Raw genomic sequence first — 18,646 nt, 5'->3', positions numbered from 1 at the left:
GTGGAACCTTTTAGATCTGTGTCATCCGTCACGTTTAGTGAAATACCGGGGTGGTTGAAACTTGATTTGATCCATCCGCCCCGTTAAACGATATACCGGGGTGGTTGACACTTGATGTGTTCCATCCTGTTAGAAAATCAGTAAATGTATGATTAATTCACATGAATTTATTTCAATTATTACTATTTCTTAATATTTTTTCTAATTTGTTTTAAAATTATAAGTAATTATACTGACTAACGCACGTGCTTCCGACTATGCGATTGGTGGGGAACACCCACTCCACTCGCCCCACTCTAACGGACATGATAAAAGGGCCGGGTAGCACGAGCGTTCGTCAGTGTGCGACGAGAAGTCAAAGTGTAAAGAACTTTGTAAAAGTGTAATAAAGTGTGTGAAACTACAAGGAGTCTCATTCCAGCAAGATCCCTTTCAGTTCAGAAAGCGGGATAACATTGAGATCGTGTTATTATCACACTCAATGTAAGAACATAACGCCCAAAAAGGTACGTAAGTGCAGACTTTTATTGTTTTAATTATTTTATTACGGTCTTTATTTTCTCTTTTTTTTATTTTACTTATAATATACATTATTACGATTAAACATAATTTATAACTTATTGTAATGAAAAATAATGCATGTTTAATGACATTCTAACGACTAAATTGTCCTAATTTTATGAAATATAAATATTTAACACATTATTTTATACCTACATAATAACTTTTTTTTACTGACCAATAAAATTAAAACTGTTATTTTTTTTTATATAAATCTTGAAAATAATGATTCCGTACTGTGTCTTCCTTCAATATTTAATTAATATTTATGCATGCATTCTTCATTCATTACACAATATTTATGAAAAGTCGACAGCACATCTTTACTATTTTTATTGCAAAATAGTTCATATTACAATGAGTTGAGACGCCACTGTGTTTTGTTCGATGTGTTGTCATCCGCATCTACTACAAATAAATTTATTTCTTTTAATTTAACAAAGTTGCTTAAATACCTACACATGACGTTAATTAAATACATAGCTTGTCGTATATTCGTTAAATATGTGCAATTAAGATACCTAGATCAATAACACATACTTTTTTTATTTTTATGTCTTCCAGGGAATCATGGACAAACGAAGACGCAAAAGAAAATCGGGCAGCCCTTTGACGAATGAACCTGAATCTTCTGTACGGGATTCACGGTCACAGCAGCGTCACCGCAGCCCAGTAAGCAGCAATGACTCGCCTGATAGCGAGTTCGAGTCTCCTGTGCGCAAATCACGTCGCGTTCATCGGCGTGATGACTCCAGAGGGCGTCATCATAGAAAACGACACCGACGCAGACATCGCTCGAAAGGTTCTTCACGGAGAAGTCGCCGCGACAGCACCAGCGAGGTGGACCAGCCGGGCGCCCCGGAGCCGAAGGACAACCGCGAACAAGAACCAGGCGCAGCTGCTCCACAGCCTACCACAGTGAGTGCACCTTGTCCTAGTACTTCTGATTCTAACGTTTTAGTTAATGCATTCAAAGACCTGATACAAACTATGAAAACAGATAGCGGTAGTGAAAGATATCCATCACTAAATGTAATTCCAGAATTCGATCCTTCAAAACGAAACCAAACAGTTGATATGTGGATCAGTAAGGTTAACGAATGTGCTCAAATTTATAATTGGACAGAAAGACAAACCATTCATTACGCGTTACCTAAATTAACTGGTTTAGCGCAGAAATGGTATCAAGGCTTGCCTAGTTTATTGTTTTCCTGGTCTGAATGGCAAAATAAATTAAAATTGGCCTTTCCAAGTGACGAGAATTATGCTCAATTGTTGACAGAGATGCTTGCTTGTAAAGCCAGGTTTGGCGAATCATTAGAAGAATATTTTTATGAAAAGATGGTTCTATTAAATCGCTGTAAAATCTCTGGAAAGAATGCAACTGATTGTATACTGTTCGGTATAGATGACAGATCCGTGAGAACTAGCGCTGAAGCAGCTCAATTCACGGAACCAGATAAATTACTTGTTTATCTTAGAAATGTTAGAGTACCTAAAAGAACAGATAAGTCAATCACACCTTTACAACCAAGCAACTCTGAACCAAAACGTCAGAAATTTGTTAAAAATGTTAGTAACTCTAAGCCTACCAAATGCTATAATTGTGGTGTAGAAGGACACCCTTACTATAGATGTGAGCAGCCAATCAAGCGGTGTGACACATGTCACAAAGTTGGTCATTTAACTAACGACTGCCCAAATAAAAGTGGAACACAAAAAAGTAACACGGTTTTACGCATATCTAAAGAGCAAGATAATGATTCTAAATATTTTAAATTAGCCTCGGTAAATGGTCAGAATCTAAACTCTTTTATAGATTTTGGAAGTCAATGTACCATGATACAGGAGTCCATTGCTAAAACCTTAGTTGATTCTTGGTCAGTATCTGATTTGCCCATTTTAAGAGGGTTTGGTGATAGTGTTGTAAATTGTTTGGGGAGATGTGAGGTTGAGATTGAAGTCGATTCAGCTAAAGCCACAGTGGAAGCACTTATCGTACCCGATAAGTTGCTGCGCGTACCAATTCTTCTCGGACAAACGTTTACAGAGCAAGATCATGTAGTAGTTTACAAAACTAAAAACAAACTTAAAATTACGTCAGATTCATTAAAAACGATTGAACTGTACGTATCAAATCCTGTTTATATTAATAAATATACAGAAGTTGATGTTTACTCTAAACCTGAATACACTGGAGATTTATTTATTGAACCTGGCTTATGTCAACATCATCAAAGGCAATATCAATCAATTCAAAGTGTAATAAGACTGAACAAAGGACAAGGCAAAATCATAATTAAAGGCCTTGCACCTTCAGAGTTTGAATTAGTTAAAGATACTTTGATAGTTCGAGCATTGCCTTTAAATGAGCTAGAGATATTAGATGTAAACAGAGTCGAACATAATATTCAAAATAAACCTGAGATTTCGCGTATTGATTCTACTATGATGCATATTGATGATAGTATTGAGCCAGAGTACAAGGAACAACTTATAAATATGCTTAATGAATACAGAGACTGTTTTGCATTTTCGGTTAGGGAATTAGGATGCGTCAGTGGTGCTGAAATGGAAATCAATCTCAACGACACCTCTCCCGTTGTCTATAGGCCCTATCGTTTATCTAATACCGAACGCGAAGTGGTGCGAAATATGGTCCAAGAGATGGAAGATTCCGGTATTATACAACAATCTTCATCGAACTATGCGTCACCAATTATTCTTATTCGTAAGAAAACTGGTGACTATCGGCTTTGCGTGGATTTTAGAGCATTGAATAAAAAAACTATTAAGGAACATTACCCCCTTCCACGAATAGACGATCAACTAGACAATCTATCTGGTCATAGATACTACACATCCTTGGATCTTGCGTCTGGTTATTATCAGATCCCCATGGAAAATGCATCTAAGCGTTTAACAGCTTTCATAACTCCGGACGGTCATTACGAGTTCAATCGGATGCCGTTTGGACTCGTTAATGCGCCGTCTGTTTTTCAAAAAACCATCAATAATATACTGGGAAACGCAAGATTCAAGGATGCGTTTGCGTATATGGATGACGTCATCATACCGTCAAAAACCGTGGAAGAGGGTCTCCAAATTCTTAAAAACATCTTGGACCTATTTCGAACCTCTGGTTTAACTTTAAATTTATCCAAATGCAATTTCCTTAAACAATCCATTGATTATCTGGGGTTTGAGGTTAATGAAAATGGGATAAAGCCCGGGAAAAAGAAGATAGAAGCGGTAGATAATTTTCCTAGACCTACAGACCAACATAAGGTCCGTCAATTTATTGGCTTAGCTAGTTTCTTCCGTCGTTTTATAAAAGACTTTTCCATCATTGCAAGGCCCTTAACACAGCTTCTAAAGAAGGACACAAAATGGAAATGGGACAAAGTGGAGGAAAATGCTTTTAATACTCTAAAGAGTAAGCTTGTTGAACGCCCTATATTATCGTTTTACAATCCAGATTATGAGACGCAATTACATACTGATGCTTCAAAAGTAGGTATAGCTGGAATTTTAATGCAGAGACGTGATAAAGATTCACCTTTTAATGCGGTAGCATACTATAGTCGTCAAACATCTCCTGAGGAGGCTAAATTTACATCTTACGATTTAGAGACCTTAGCTGTTGTAGACTCCCTGAAAAGATTTAGGGTATACTTATTAGGTATTCCCTTCACCGTGGTTACTGACTGTAACTCATTACGATCAACCTTTGAAAAAAGAGATACATTGCCTAGGGTCGCGAGGTGGTGGAACATAATACAGGAGTTTGATATAAATATCGTTTATAAGCCGGGGACATTTATGACCCACGTAGATGCACTCAGCCGGAATCCAATTTCAAACACGATTGATGAATTCCAAGTTCGACAAATTGATACAGATTGGGTAGCTACAGTACAACAAAGCGATCCCGAACTGCAAAGAATAGTTCATATTTTAAATGATAAAGAAAGCGACAACATAACTGAAATTAAAAATGGGTTTATCGTTAAAAGGGGATTATTATACCGAAAAACTGAAAATGGAGATCGCTGGGTTGTACCAAAAGGAGTAAGGTGGCAAGTAATGAAATCTAATCATGATGAAATAGGGCATTTTGGGTTTGACAAGACATATGAAAAGATAAAGAGTAATTATTGGTTTCCTAAAATGAGACGTTTTATAAAAAAATATGTTCAATCGTGTTTGGAATGCGCACATGCTAAGATTCCGGCTGGTAAAAAGGCAGGATTATTACACCCAATTGAAAAGGTCGACCAACCATTTCACACCTTACATTATAGACCACTTAGGGCCATTTGTCCGCAGCAAAAAGAATAATTCGTATCTTTTATTAATTATCGATGCATTCACCAAATTCATTGTTCTTGTCACAGTTAAGAGTACCAAGTCCAGTCATTCCATTAAAGCCATAAAACACTATTTTCATACATTTAGTGTACCCAAGCGCCTGATTTCCGATAGAGGAACCTCTTTCACGTCTAAAACTTTTCAAAATTATGTTAGCTCCCTTGGCATCAAACACATTATGAATGCGGTGGCTACTCCACGTGCCAATGGCCAAGTGGAGCGCTATAATAGAACCGTTTTATCCGCATTAACGGCAATGAACCACAGTAAGCCCGATAACACTTGGGATGAGTGTGTCTCTGAAATCCAATGGGGTCTTAATAATACATTAAACAAAGGGACAGGGAAGAGTCCAGCTCAGGCTCTTTTTGGCATAAATTTGGTTGGCACTCCAGATTCACTGCTTCAACTTAATGTCGTAGATGAATCTGTCAATTTTACACCACCCTTAGAAGAAACTAGAAAAGAAATAACAGATACAATAATAGTTAATCAAGAAAAACAAAAGGAACGATTCGATAAGTCCAGGAAAAACGTTACTTTCAAATTAGGAGAACTCGTTAGGGTAGAGAGAGAAGTCCCATCGGTAGGAAAAAGTAGGAAGCTACTTCCAAAAATCAGAGGGCCGTATCGTATCACTAAAATTTTAGACAACGACAGGTATGTCGTAGAAGACACACCATTGTCCCGTAAAGGAAATAGAAAATTTAGTGGCATATTCTCTGTTGACAAAATTCATCCATGGATGGTATTTAATAGGGCAGATTCACAATCTGAATCGTCTAATAATGATGACAGTGAATAAGTCTCACCGTTTGATCTGCTGCAAAACATGTAACAAATATTTTAGCATATTATTAATAGTGATCTATTATGAAAATGATTAAAGCTTAGATACATTATTTTTGTTTTATATATTATCATATTGAATATCTACATACAATACACGAATGATGATATTTTTATATAAGTATTCTAAATAAGTGATTTTTATCTTTATCATAAAAGTGATGAGGGTTTGACTGAAAACATGAAGGGGTTTCAGTAAACCTATGATTATGTGTTGTTTGACTGAGAACATGAAGGGGTCTCAGTTAAATAGTATTGAAGACATGAAGGGGCTTCAATAAAGAATAGTTAATAGCAAATTGTAATTATCTTATTGTTGTGGATATGTAGAGGCCTCAACAATAATTAAGCTATAATATTACTATGATGCAGATGATTTAATATTGTTTATATTTTGTTGTGGATATGTAGAGACCTCAACAATAATTAATCTATAATATTATTATGACGCAGATGATTTAAAATTGTACATATTTTGTTGTGGATATGTAGAGGCCTCAACAATAAAATCAATAATATTAAAATAATATTATTATGTACCTAGATGATTTCATACTGTTTATATTGTGTAGAGGTTTCAACAAATTTATTTATAAGTGTAGTTATACGATGAAGATTATTTAATATTGTACAATGTATGTACGTATAATTTCCCGAGACGGGAAATATGTCAGGAAAGGCCGACTGTTAGAAAATCAGTAAATGTATGATTAATTCACATGAATTTATTTCAATTATTACTATTTCTTAATATTTTTTCTAATTTGTTTTTAAATTATAAGTAATTATACTGACTAACGCACGTGCTTCCGACTATGCGATTGGTGGGGAACACCCACTCCACTCGCCCCACTCTAACGGACATGATAAAAGGGCCGGGTAGCACGAGCGTTCGTCAGTGTGCGACGAGAAGTCAAAGTGTAAAGAACTTTGTAAAAGTGTAATAAAGTGTGTGAAACTACAAGGAGTCTCATTCCAGCAAGATCCCTTTCAATCCACCCCGTTGAACGCTAAGACTATGACTACCGGGGTCGTTGAAACACTTTTTCCCATCCACCCCGTTGACGGGGCAGATCCACCGGGGCCGTTGGGACTAACCCAAATACTTTACAGTAATGAATAATTTGCATTAATTCGTTGTACTCACAAATTTAGTTAAGAGGTTTTTAATAACGATGAATTTAGTAAAACTCATAATTATGTACATTTAGTTTACCTAGAAATCTGGTACAGCTCGCAACCAGCTTAAAAGTTAATACTGTATGGATTTTGGGAATAGATTAAAAAAAACAGTATTTAATATTTTAATGCTAGGTTAGGTTATATACTTAATCCCTGGATATTTCAGAGTATTCTTGAAAAATGTTAGCTAAATAATGGAGAAACGTATTATTACGGTGAAAAGCGTTTAATCCTGTAATTTGCATAGCTAATTATAAAAATGGAAAGCTTATTTTCATAGCCTAGAATGGTAGTACTTTATACGAAGGCAATCAGGCTCAAGCAAAATCATTTGTTCATGGGCTAAATACTATTTCATTAGATAAGATTATGAAATACAATAATAGTTATCAACAAATAATGACATAAGGTAAAATTCCCTGATTGCATAATATACAAAAACATTCTAAATGAACTATACTGGAATCACGGTTAATAGGTATACCTATTCTTTATAATATTGTTAAATTACCAAAAAATGTAAAGATCTAGATTCAGCACGTAATGAACTGCCTTAGCGAAGGAGCTAAGGGGATTTCTAATAAAATCGTTTTTTATTGGACAATGCCGGCTGCCGCATGGCGCACGCCTTCGAACAGTTTCCGCAGTGGGGTGACCGAGGTGAGTTGTAACAGAGGAGAGTTGTGACATTGTCGATTTTTTGGAACTTATTAACTACTAGCGAGCTCGTAACAGTGCGAGTTTTTTAGTTCAAGTCTCGAGCTAACAAATATTCACTGTTGTGAGCTCGCTGATAGTGTAATTTTCCAACATTGTCGAATTTGTTGATTTTTACAAATTCGACAATGTCACAACTTCCCTCTGTTACAACTTTCCTCTGTCTCCCCTGTCTGTTTGTCGACCTCTAATTAAATAAATCATTAATAACGAAAAAAAGTATTCTAAAATTGACATAAAAATATCACGGTAACAAATTATGATTATTAGTTTTAGATTAATGTAACTACGTATCTGTGATTCTTGAATAACAATTGTTTTGTAACAATTTTAGATTTCCTTGTTATTATTTGTTAGTGAGGAGTTTTAGAGTTACTTTTTATCACATTAGACTATTATACTGTTATTAATTTTGACTGAATAATGCAATTGCGCATCTCTGATTCTAAAAGTAAAAAAAGCATTTGCTCTTCCTTTGCAGTGATCAAACCATGAAAATCTTGCATAAGCTTTATAGCCCTTTCAGCTGTATCATTAACTACCCTTAAAGAAAGCACTTTTTTGCTTTTAAATAGGCAACATCTTTATCTCATATAGAACTGTGTCTCAGGGGGAAATTATTATCAATTTTCAATCGAGAAAATAAATGTATACTCTTGACAGACACAAAACCACTCAATGGTTTTCCAGCAACAATAAATAAGGCAGTATTATTATCAATTCATTAAAAACAGGATAAAAAATTTGTAAAATGTCCTATTTACCATAGAAATAATCATACCTTCTTCAGATGGAATGTATCTCTTCCCAGAATCATACATACTCTCTCTTTGTACTTTTGCTACAATATTGACGGTGTTTGTTCATTACCTTCATCATCAAAGAGTGATAAAACGGCAATTTCTTCTGATATGAAGTACCAAAGATGTTGACTAAACTTGCTCAGGGCTGCCTTGGAAATCAATTTGTCAACACTCTCATATACCTTTTGGAAATTGGATGTCAAGAGTGCCTTAAGGCTTTCCTCAGAGCTTGTAAGCTGGTCGTGATGTCCTTGCGTTTGTATAGAATCTTGCGTAGTAAGAAATGACGATAAACCTCCGAAACATATTTGCTCTATTTTTTATTTATTTATTTGTTTAATTTTCTTTGTCTTGCACTTTCTACTTTCTTAACTAACTTTTTGTCTACACCTTAACACTCTGGACGCCTTGGTTTTATTTGTTTTTGTTAAAATATTTTATTTGTTTTTAAATCCTCCTCACCGCGGCGCTTATAAATCTTGATTTTTTTAAATATTTTTTCTTGCAACTCCCTCCAAGCATGGTGAAGATACACAAGTTTTTTTACGCAGTTAGGTTCTGGTAGGATTTATAGCTTTTCCCAAAATATAATACACTCCCGAATGATGAGATTATAGCTTTCAATAATATTTAATTAACTTCGCAAAATATGTTAAAAAATACTGCAAAAACTTGACGATTAACGGTAACTTTGTACCTATTATTTGATAAAGAAGAACGGTCACGCCCCATACAAAAAAAAACCCAGACCCGACAGAAACGAGACATACCTCAGTTTTTTTGTCATGTCTTAATTAGTTAAATTATATATTTTTTATATTCGAAATCTATGTATAACACCAAAATATTACCCTTTGTTTTTGTTCAGGCGTTATACAAAAACTAATACAAAATGCCTATTTATCACCAAAATTGGTAAATGTATGTACCTAAATGTCTATTACAGCTGCTATGGAATGTATCTAGGTGACCTGGAGATACAGCCGGATTATACAGGTTGGTTATACATATGGAACGATAAGTGATCTCACTCGATTATTTTTAAACTATACAAGATATCAAAAAACTAGTTACTGATTCTGAAAGTGCTTCACGAGCTCTTTCAAATGGTACCAATAATAGATTACAGATAATGGAAGCTGGTCACATTGAATTTTTGGATTTTGTAACTTCTCGTTTCCACCCTGTATAATCCAGCTGTATCTCCAGGTCACCTAGATTATTTATTTATTTATTTTATTTATTTATTATTCATTATTGAGCAATTACATATTTGATCCAAATAGCGTCCTAAATCCTTTTTAGGTTTGTCTAGACACTATTGTTCTCTATACAAATAAAAACAAACGTTTTAGTATAAGCATTCACAACACTTTCAGATATACAAAATATTATTTTAGCGAGTGCGCACTACGATGACGAAAGACTCGACGTTCGATCGCGATCGCAGACCATAGCAGCTGTAATAGACATTTAGATACATAAATTTACCAATTTTGGTGATAAATAGGCATTTTGTATTAGTTTTGTATAACGCCTGAACAAAAACAAAGGGTAATATAAAGTAAAATATATAATTTAATATTTTGGTGTTATACATAGATTTCGAATATAAAAAATATATAATTTAACTAATTAAGACATGACAAAAAAACTGAGGTATGTCTGGTTTCTGTCGGGCCTGGGTCACAGATGACCGTTCTTCTTTACGTCCCCGACTAAGAAAATACTTTTTTTATTGCTTCTTAATTCCACAGCCATCTTCTAAATGTCAAACAATAGGTGTTAATCACGAGATTAATTGAGAACAAATGACAAATACCGCGAATACGCACCGCTACTGCCGCGCAACATGTTTCGATGCAAGTCGGCACGGGTTATCGTACTCCAAATAAGGTAAAAATTTATTTCCGAGTGTTTTAGAGGCAAACAAACAAAACTAAGACCTATGCGTTACAAATTTAAAACTTTGAAAAATAAGGGACACCTTAACCGGGGTGGTTGAAACTTGATTTGATCCATCCGCCCCGTTAAACGATATACCGGGGTGGTTGACACTTGATGTATTCCATCTACCCCGTTGCACGCTAAGACTATGTCTACCGGGGTCGTTGAAACACTTTTTCCCATCCACCCCGTTGACGGGGCAGATCCACCGGGGCCGTTGGGACTAATTTACATTAATGTTAAAATGACACATTCAATTTATTGAAAAGCTAAACTGAATATCAATTTCCTGTAATAGCCTTTAACGTCCTCTGAAGCTTCAAAATCGTACAACTTTAAATGAAACGTCCCGAATTCGTCTCAAGTGGGCCACTTAAAGCACATTCTACAAGAAACAAAGAATATAAAGCACTTAAGGAGCGAGCAAAATAAATGGCACACATTCTTTTAAGTATTGAATCCGGCGTAGCCATTAGTGTTCCCTGTAGCACACACGATTCCTAACTGGACGATATTCTTCTTTGCACTAACGATGTTATTAAAAGTCTTCAAAGTGAAAGACTACGCTTTCTTTGATTAAATTGTACGCTGTAATAACGTTTACTAGGTACTCTATAAATGTCAACTTTTAGTTGGCTGCTCCGTACTTCACATAACTCCACACTTGAAAAGTGGTGTACGTACATCCAAGACCTGGTCTAAAGATGGGTACTAACTTCCACTTGATTTTATGAGTGTCAATATTATTATCCCCAATGTGTCATCCACATGGTAGAAAAAGTGGACTTAAATTGATTAAACAACCTACTCCCGGGATATTTGCTACAGCTAAGCATTAATATAAAATACTCTCATTTGTTAGATAAGAGAATAATCAATGTTGGGCGGGATCTCAGACTATTAACAACGTAATAATACCCAACAAGACCTGACGCTAGATTAATTACGCCATAAAATTTAATTAAGCCTTTGATACGAAGATCTAATGACTTTACTGGCAACAATAAAAACTTGAGACTGAATATCAGCCGTAACCGCGAAATTAAACGAATTTAATTTGGGAGACACCTTATTAATCGGCGTTCATCACACTCGCAGCGTAATAAAATGGAACAAATACGGCATAATATAACCTCGGGCAACCTTAAGAGCAGCGTCTGTGCTAATGCTTAGTAATTTGAGCGTTACAAGTTTACGACTTAATTTGAACTCGTAATCAGTTTAGCGAGCACCTCCGTCGGAGATTACGCAAGAAAACAAACGACTCGCGCGTAAATCTTGTCACTCTGCATACTATCGCGTTTTTAACTTTACGTTCTGTTGCCATTCTACGCCATTCGTGGTCAGCGGGCGTTACTTTAACGTTCTATGCAAAGCAGGCTTTAAATTTTTAGATAAGTAGTTCTACTTAATGCGATGATACATTCAGATTGTGAGATACAGTTTTAAGAATGGAGAAGACATAATACCTTACTCGTAATATCATGGTTCGGTTTTAACTGTAAACATGAACTAATATCAACCCACACATACAAGTAACAACATTAAACAAAGTATTAATCAATGGTAGAAATTCAAACGTGGGAAGGGCCACAACCGATCTCATTGATTTTGTTACGAAATTTTAATCAAAGGGAAAGACCACATTTTGCTGGTTTCTCCTGTACATTGCTTTTATATCAAAGAAAATAATCAGTGGTTTAAAAATAATCAAACATCCCACAAACTGAAAACCTTTAGAACTGCTAAAAGAGCTTATAAATTTTCCGCCCCTTATCAACACCAATCGATGTGTCGTTCCAAAATGGTATCAAAGTATCGTCATAGAATATGTTGTCCTTTAGTAGTCATAGAATATGTGTCAAATAAAAGGCACATGTTTATGAAGAAATAATGAAGATTGTTTAAAATGTTATTGAATAAACATTTTCCGAAATTAGGGCAAAAACCAGTGATCTTAGCAAGAACCGCGGAGTGCCTACGAGCTGCATAATGTATGTGCCTAACGACCAGGCGGCGCATTTGACTTTTAAGCACTCGCAGTCTTGTACAGTCAGCCAGCTTCAAATAGTTCGAGACACCCAAAGTGGCCGAAAATTTGACAACCTTATTATAATTTTTGGAACAAAGACATGTTGCGAACTTTTTGGCTACTTTGGGTGTCACCAACTAAGCTCTCTAGCTGTTTAAATAAGTTATGTGCACATGTGTAAAGACTAAAACTCCTATTGAAGTTGAGATTTAAGCAGAAGTTTAACCACTCGGCTTGTTACCCACGACGTTGATTCTGTAACTTTTGGTTTACGCTTAGAGTTGTTTATTGCGCTTATGTTAATTTGGTCGCTTTATGCGTGTCATGAGGACAGTTTGCGACTCGGCTTAACTCCGTATTGGACAAGGATGTGGCTAAGTACTGAAGTTGGTAAGACTTTAGAGTAGTACTTGAATACTTAAGTGACACTTTCAGTGACGTAAAAACGTGACGTAAAATTGTTAAGGGCACTGCTGGTGATAACTAACTATGCTTTTAGTTACTGTTTATGCTTATAGAAAGTTGTGAACTGAGTGTAACCGGTAGCAAAAGAAGTAAGATAGTCAACTTAACTTGCCTTCTATCGAAGGTAGCGTTATTATTTATACTGAAAAATCAAAAAATATTAATAAAGGTATTAGGTATTTTAGATTTACGAGTATTATCTATTATGAATTAAAACATTATTATGTACCTATCATGTGCTTAAAACACACTGATTAAAAAATTGCCGTTCAATACTGAGCTTTTCTTTAATGCAAAAAGTGTTAAATCAGTTTTGCAAATAGCTAGACAAGCGTTGCAGCGAGGATTTGCCGACAGAACGAGCGCCTCGATTTTATCAAAGCTATTTCTCGCCGTTTCCCTAAACAGCTTAACGCAATCTGAAATTCATACGGCACGTGCAGTTACCGTAAAACTTTCAGCTTGTACTAGCGCTATCTGGCCGAATAAACTCAGTTGTACACACAACAGCACATCAGGCTACCCATTTTTGTTGCAAATTCACCCCTATTACAACTGCACACGAACCCACTGTGGTTATCTTGACGTGCCGTCATCTGTACATTGCTAATACCAGCTCCGCGAAGGCCGCGGGTACGGCTCGGCTCAGACACTTGCAATGTGTGCACGATCTTTAACTGAGTGTGCAGCAGGTGCCTTCGTGGCTATGAATATTAACACACATGAATATTCTGAGTCCTGAGTACGTTTGCACATTTCTTGCATGATTCCACGTCACCTCCGCGCAAGCAGGCCTGGCTCACTCCGCGCGGTACATCCGATAATTACCTACAGCGAAGCGCCCCGCCGGCGGGTATTATATCAGTCGAGTGTCACGCGCGCGCCCGTCAGGACGCTGGCGTGGGTTGTAGTACCTAATTCTATGATCGAAGTATTATTTAAAAATGGACATAAAGAGAAAAAAATATTATTGTGCGGCGTTCGGGTGTTTAAATTCGAAAATAAATCTACCGGATTTATCTTTTTTTTTCGCTTCCCAAAGATGTTGAAAGGTATGTTGGCCATGTAGGTAATCAATAATTCTTAGGATAGTATAGGAACCTAACCTACCATGACTACTGCTCAGAATGCGTTCGTTCGTTTCAGCCAAAAATGACGTCCACTGCTGGACAAAGGCCTCTTCCAAGGTTTTCCATAATCAATGCGTACTTACCTACATACGTACCTCATTACAAATAAGTAGATTAATTATTTTTTTACAAGACACTACTAGACAGCAACCCTAACAGCGTAAGAAGAGTTCAGAGGCACGCGATAGAAAGAGACAAAACTTGTAGGTGAATAAAATTGTAGGTACTTAGTGCTGTGCGAGCTGAATTCCACTGTATCGCGTCGTAGCAAGACTCGCATTTATTTAAATCGTCTTGCGGAGTAATCCTTCTGTACCTGTACTATTACTTATTCTGTGGCGCAAGAAAGCCGGGAGAGAATATCCCAACAAAAAACATTCGCGCGAATAGGCATCGCGACTTTTTGCGAGAACGCGCCGCATCACAACTTCTCGTAATTGCTCTTTTTAATGACGTTGTCTTTTGTTTTAGTCGTGGAAACATGAATTGCGGCAGCAAATGGCACATTTCGTGATAGAAAATAAAGACATTTCTGTCAACTTCGAATTATTATTACCCTTATACTTAATGCTTTGTTTAAAGAAATAATATGCAATTACTCATTTCATATTATTGAAGCCATTTATGCTGTATGTATTATACTCTTGACACAATTTTATGTGAGTGTGGATGAAGGATTCAATTACTTGTCAATTTTCTCCTATATTTTTAAGAATATGAGTTACATTTAAAATAAGTACACGTTGGTTAATAAAATGCAAATGAACTGGCTCTTTCCACTCAAATATAAATTTAATTCAATCCAAGATTTCTGTAAATTAAATATGTAGAGATACACAGTCATTCGCAGAATAAACATAGTTGCTTTATGGTTGCATAAAACAGAATTTACTGTTGGTTTTTATTGTCTCAATGTAAAATCACTGTAAAATCATATACTGTAGAATATTACACACGTCGCTCAAGCGATAAATTACACTTTATGGGCAATTAAACTCTTGTTCTACTGAAAAACATACTTTAAAGCCTTAATGTTTCTGTAAACACAAAGTGGAGGGAAAACATTCTTTCACACCTGATGCCGTTGTTGTTTTAATAAGCAATTAGATTCAAATTTAGCTGGCATTAGGATTTTATGCAAATTTTACACTCACGTTTCGTTAAACATAAGCTTTATGATTAAAGCAGAATTCATTTCAATCTTGAAGAATGTCATTTCATTAATGATACAGTTAGGTACTGAGATCTGAAAAATTTTGGTAAGTGTACAATTTAAAGGGTCATATGATTCTACAAAAATCTTTTCTTTGCACGTAGCGTATTTTTGGTAAAATGCATCCGAAAAACTTTTACCTAGCAAAATAAGAATAATGGCATCCACTTCCATTAGCGTTTTAATCATTCACTATCACCCTTATTGATAAATATTACTACTATGTATGAGGTCTCACAGTGCGCGTGGACGCACAGGGTGACACACGAACCAATCAAAGAGCTCTATTCAACGCTGTGCGTTCGTTTTTCTGCTTCACTTACTTAAGCAAGCATCGTTTGTGAATACGGGCGTTATATCTATTTTGTTATTTTTAAGTTTAAAAACAAAATTGTTTATCAAATCAAACACCGTTGTGCAGTTTAATATAGGAATAAATTCGATTACAACCTCACATCACTCGAACAAAGCCACGTGTTTGGTATAAATGATATACGTCAGGCATAAACCTGATGGAAACACAATAGAGGTTCTATTGAGATTGTCTTTTGTACCGAGAGGAGACTATGACCTTTTGTTTTTGCTTATACACCGTAATCTATGTTAGCTTATCCCAAACCAGTTTGTGTAACGTCAGAGGCTTTATCAACAGCAGTATGAAAAGTAACGCCTTTTATAATACTGCTGAAGAAAACAAGGGGGTAAAGATTCTAAATTAAACACAAAGACAGCAATAATGGTTGCCTGATGGACGGACAAATTTCAGAGAGTCTATGGGATTAATATACAGTAGAACGCCGATTATCCGAACGCCGATTATCCGAATCGCCAATTATCCGAATCGGTCCTAACCGTAATACACATAAAAAATTAAAACCAAGTAGGTAATTTTTGATTTGTTTTGATGGAACTCGGACATATTTTAACTGAGCGTTATTGTAGCAGTTCTACAATAACGCTCAGTAGAAATAGATCTGTTTGTTAAACTTATTAAAGTTTATTCTATCTGTGACAGACACAGTTCATTTTTCTCTTTTACCAGTCTATGACCGATTATCCGAATTTTCGATTATCCGAATCGACCCCGGTCCCAATTAATTCGGATAATCGGCGTTCTACTGTACTCGTACGTCACAATGGATTGTTCCAATTTTTTTATATTCCAATGCTGTAAAATTTTAACGATAAGTTTTTATTATTGCCAAGTCATTAAGAAATAAAATCAAAAAATAAAATTTTCAAGCTTTCTGCTCTCTCCACGAGTTTTTTTATAATGACATTAGCACGCATCCCCCGAGACCTGTAACAATTTTTTGAAATTGCTTTCCTGATCCGGGTCATGATTTATATTTTTGCAATTAATCAGCTTAAAACATAACTTAGGTTGTTAGGTTGAAGTACATTCCACGTTTTATATTTTTTTGGTAGTTTCACTTACATTTCATTTCAGTTTCACTTACATTCCGTATTTCAATGAATTCTCCAGTACCTGCACCAGCCTCAGGTCCCAGACAGACGTCGCAGACGCTCCCTAGTTGGGAATAAAATATAGAACTTCAAATTATATTCAAACTATCTTGGACTCCAACTGTCACTTTGACTAATAACGTTCCTCCTGGGTATTAGTTGTTTGTAATCGTTGTTTTTTCTCCTCATTGTGTATTCTTGCGGTTTGCACATGACATAGCTCACAACATAGCCAATGACATAGCGTATTATGTACTTTTAATATAGTTTAAGCTTGGAACAATGTAAGGAATAGTGTTTAGTCTCAGTAGGTAAAGATGTACGTAGCACTTTAATAAGACCTTACACGGACTTCTTTTTTGTATTTTACATAAATTAATAAATAAAACAAAGCTGCCAAACGACGTTTCCCTTTCTCGCTATTAGTTAAGATTATTACGTTCCTCGAGGGCATTAGTTGTTTTCCTTTTTACTCATACTCTAACAGTTAATAAAAGTTGATTGCCAGTATCTACGGCGCCTCGAGAAGAAATAAAAACGAGTCTAGAGGGTAAGCCTGGAGGCCTGTGTTTGTGACGGGTCTCTTATCCCTTTAGCGCAGGGGTTCCCAACTAGTGGACCGAGGACTACCGGTGGTCCATAGCAGTCGAAATATAGTCCAAGTTTTCAAGCTTCGCGGACGTTTCGTGAGTGAAGTATACAGAAGATACGTGCTCAAATATCATACTCAGGCTGAGTTCCACCAACTTACTTTTACTGTATGTATAACGATAACCGATGTGTTTTGTATGGAGTTTGGACGGATTTCTGATGTTTGCCAAAGTCAAAGTAAAATGGTGCAACCCAGCCTTTAAAAAACTGTATTTTTTTTGCCTTAAAAATATTTTGTTAGAATTCGAAGGTTACATTGAGTTTTTGGCTAACCCTTCAAGCCTGTGAATCAAGACACAATAGAAATGAATTGTTACCTCGGTCTCATGCGATCCCATTTAGGGTTCCACGAGTTATAGTTCAGTTTCGATTTTTTTTTTAGTTAGTTGCCTTGAACATTTTCCTTGCGAGCAACAAAGAAAACAAAGCGGTCCTTAGTCCAGAAATGGTTGGGAACCACTGCTCTAGTGCTTTGTACTTTGTGGAGGTGGAGCGCAGGCCGCGATGCAGACGCTCCTAAGCCTTTGTTCGGTGGCCTCACGTACTCTTACCAAAGTCACTCTGATTCCTTGTGGCCGCGTTGACATTTTTAAGTAGCTTAAACCGGTTAAATAACCACAATCCTTTTACATGTAACTTGTGGAGATGTATGATATCTAGGTTAAGATTTTAATCTAAATTAATATCATATTGTGATCTATAAAGAACAGCACTTGCGCTGTAGAGATTACAACAAAATAAATTCTTATAATTTTACTCAAATTCGAACTAAGTATTTTGCTACTTTCGTGAGACCTTAATAAATATTTATGAAAAAAAATTAGACCTGAATCAGAAATCTATTATAGCAAAATTATTTATCATTCCACCTTAATATTTAACAGATGTCCCTTGTTTCTCCGAGTTCAATTCTCCATGGCATTGCTTGATATTTTCTCTTTCAAAGCACAGTGGCACGATAAGTGGAAAGGAAAACGGTGAAATTGTGAGAAAGGGTACAATAACGGGATAAAAAGGAGCTCGTTTACAATCATCTCTATTCATTGGTGTAATCGTGAAATACAATTTCCCCGCGGTATTACTGTATTACCTACCGGTGAAATTTTAGCGAAGCCATTGCTTTTATTTTTATTTTTACAGCGCTCCTTAATTTTATCGCTGATCTTATGATGTTCCCCGTTTTGTTGACATAATTTAAAACGGTCTTACTGGAATGGGGCACGATGTCCGCTGTACTTAGGTACCTTAATGAAGGCCT

The 18,646-nt window shown here is 35.9% G+C and overlaps 1 protein-coding gene across 1 annotated transcript in view; it reads left to right on the top strand.

The window, feature by feature from the left end:
- The first annotated feature begins 220 nt into the window (after window positions 1-220).
- Window positions 221-18,646, top strand: part of LOC135079474 (uncharacterized) — a 43,258-nt gene continuing 24,832 nt past the window's right edge. Inside the window, exons 1-2 of the mRNA XM_063974131.1 lie at window positions 221-506; window positions 1,126-3,505. Coding sequence (XP_063830201.1) covers window positions 1,132-3,505 — 2,374 coding nt within the window. The 5' untranslated portion in view covers window positions 221-506; window positions 1,126-1,131. The remainder of the gene's footprint in view (window positions 507-1,125; window positions 3,506-18,646) is intronic.

The sequence above is a fragment of the Ostrinia nubilalis genome, chromosome 16 (genome assembly GCF_963855985.1).
Source record: "Ostrinia nubilalis chromosome 16, ilOstNubi1.1, whole genome shotgun sequence".
Lineage (NCBI taxonomy): Eukaryota > Metazoa > Arthropoda > Insecta > Lepidoptera > Crambidae > Ostrinia > Ostrinia nubilalis.
This window is presented reverse-complemented; position numbering and strand designations above follow the sequence as displayed.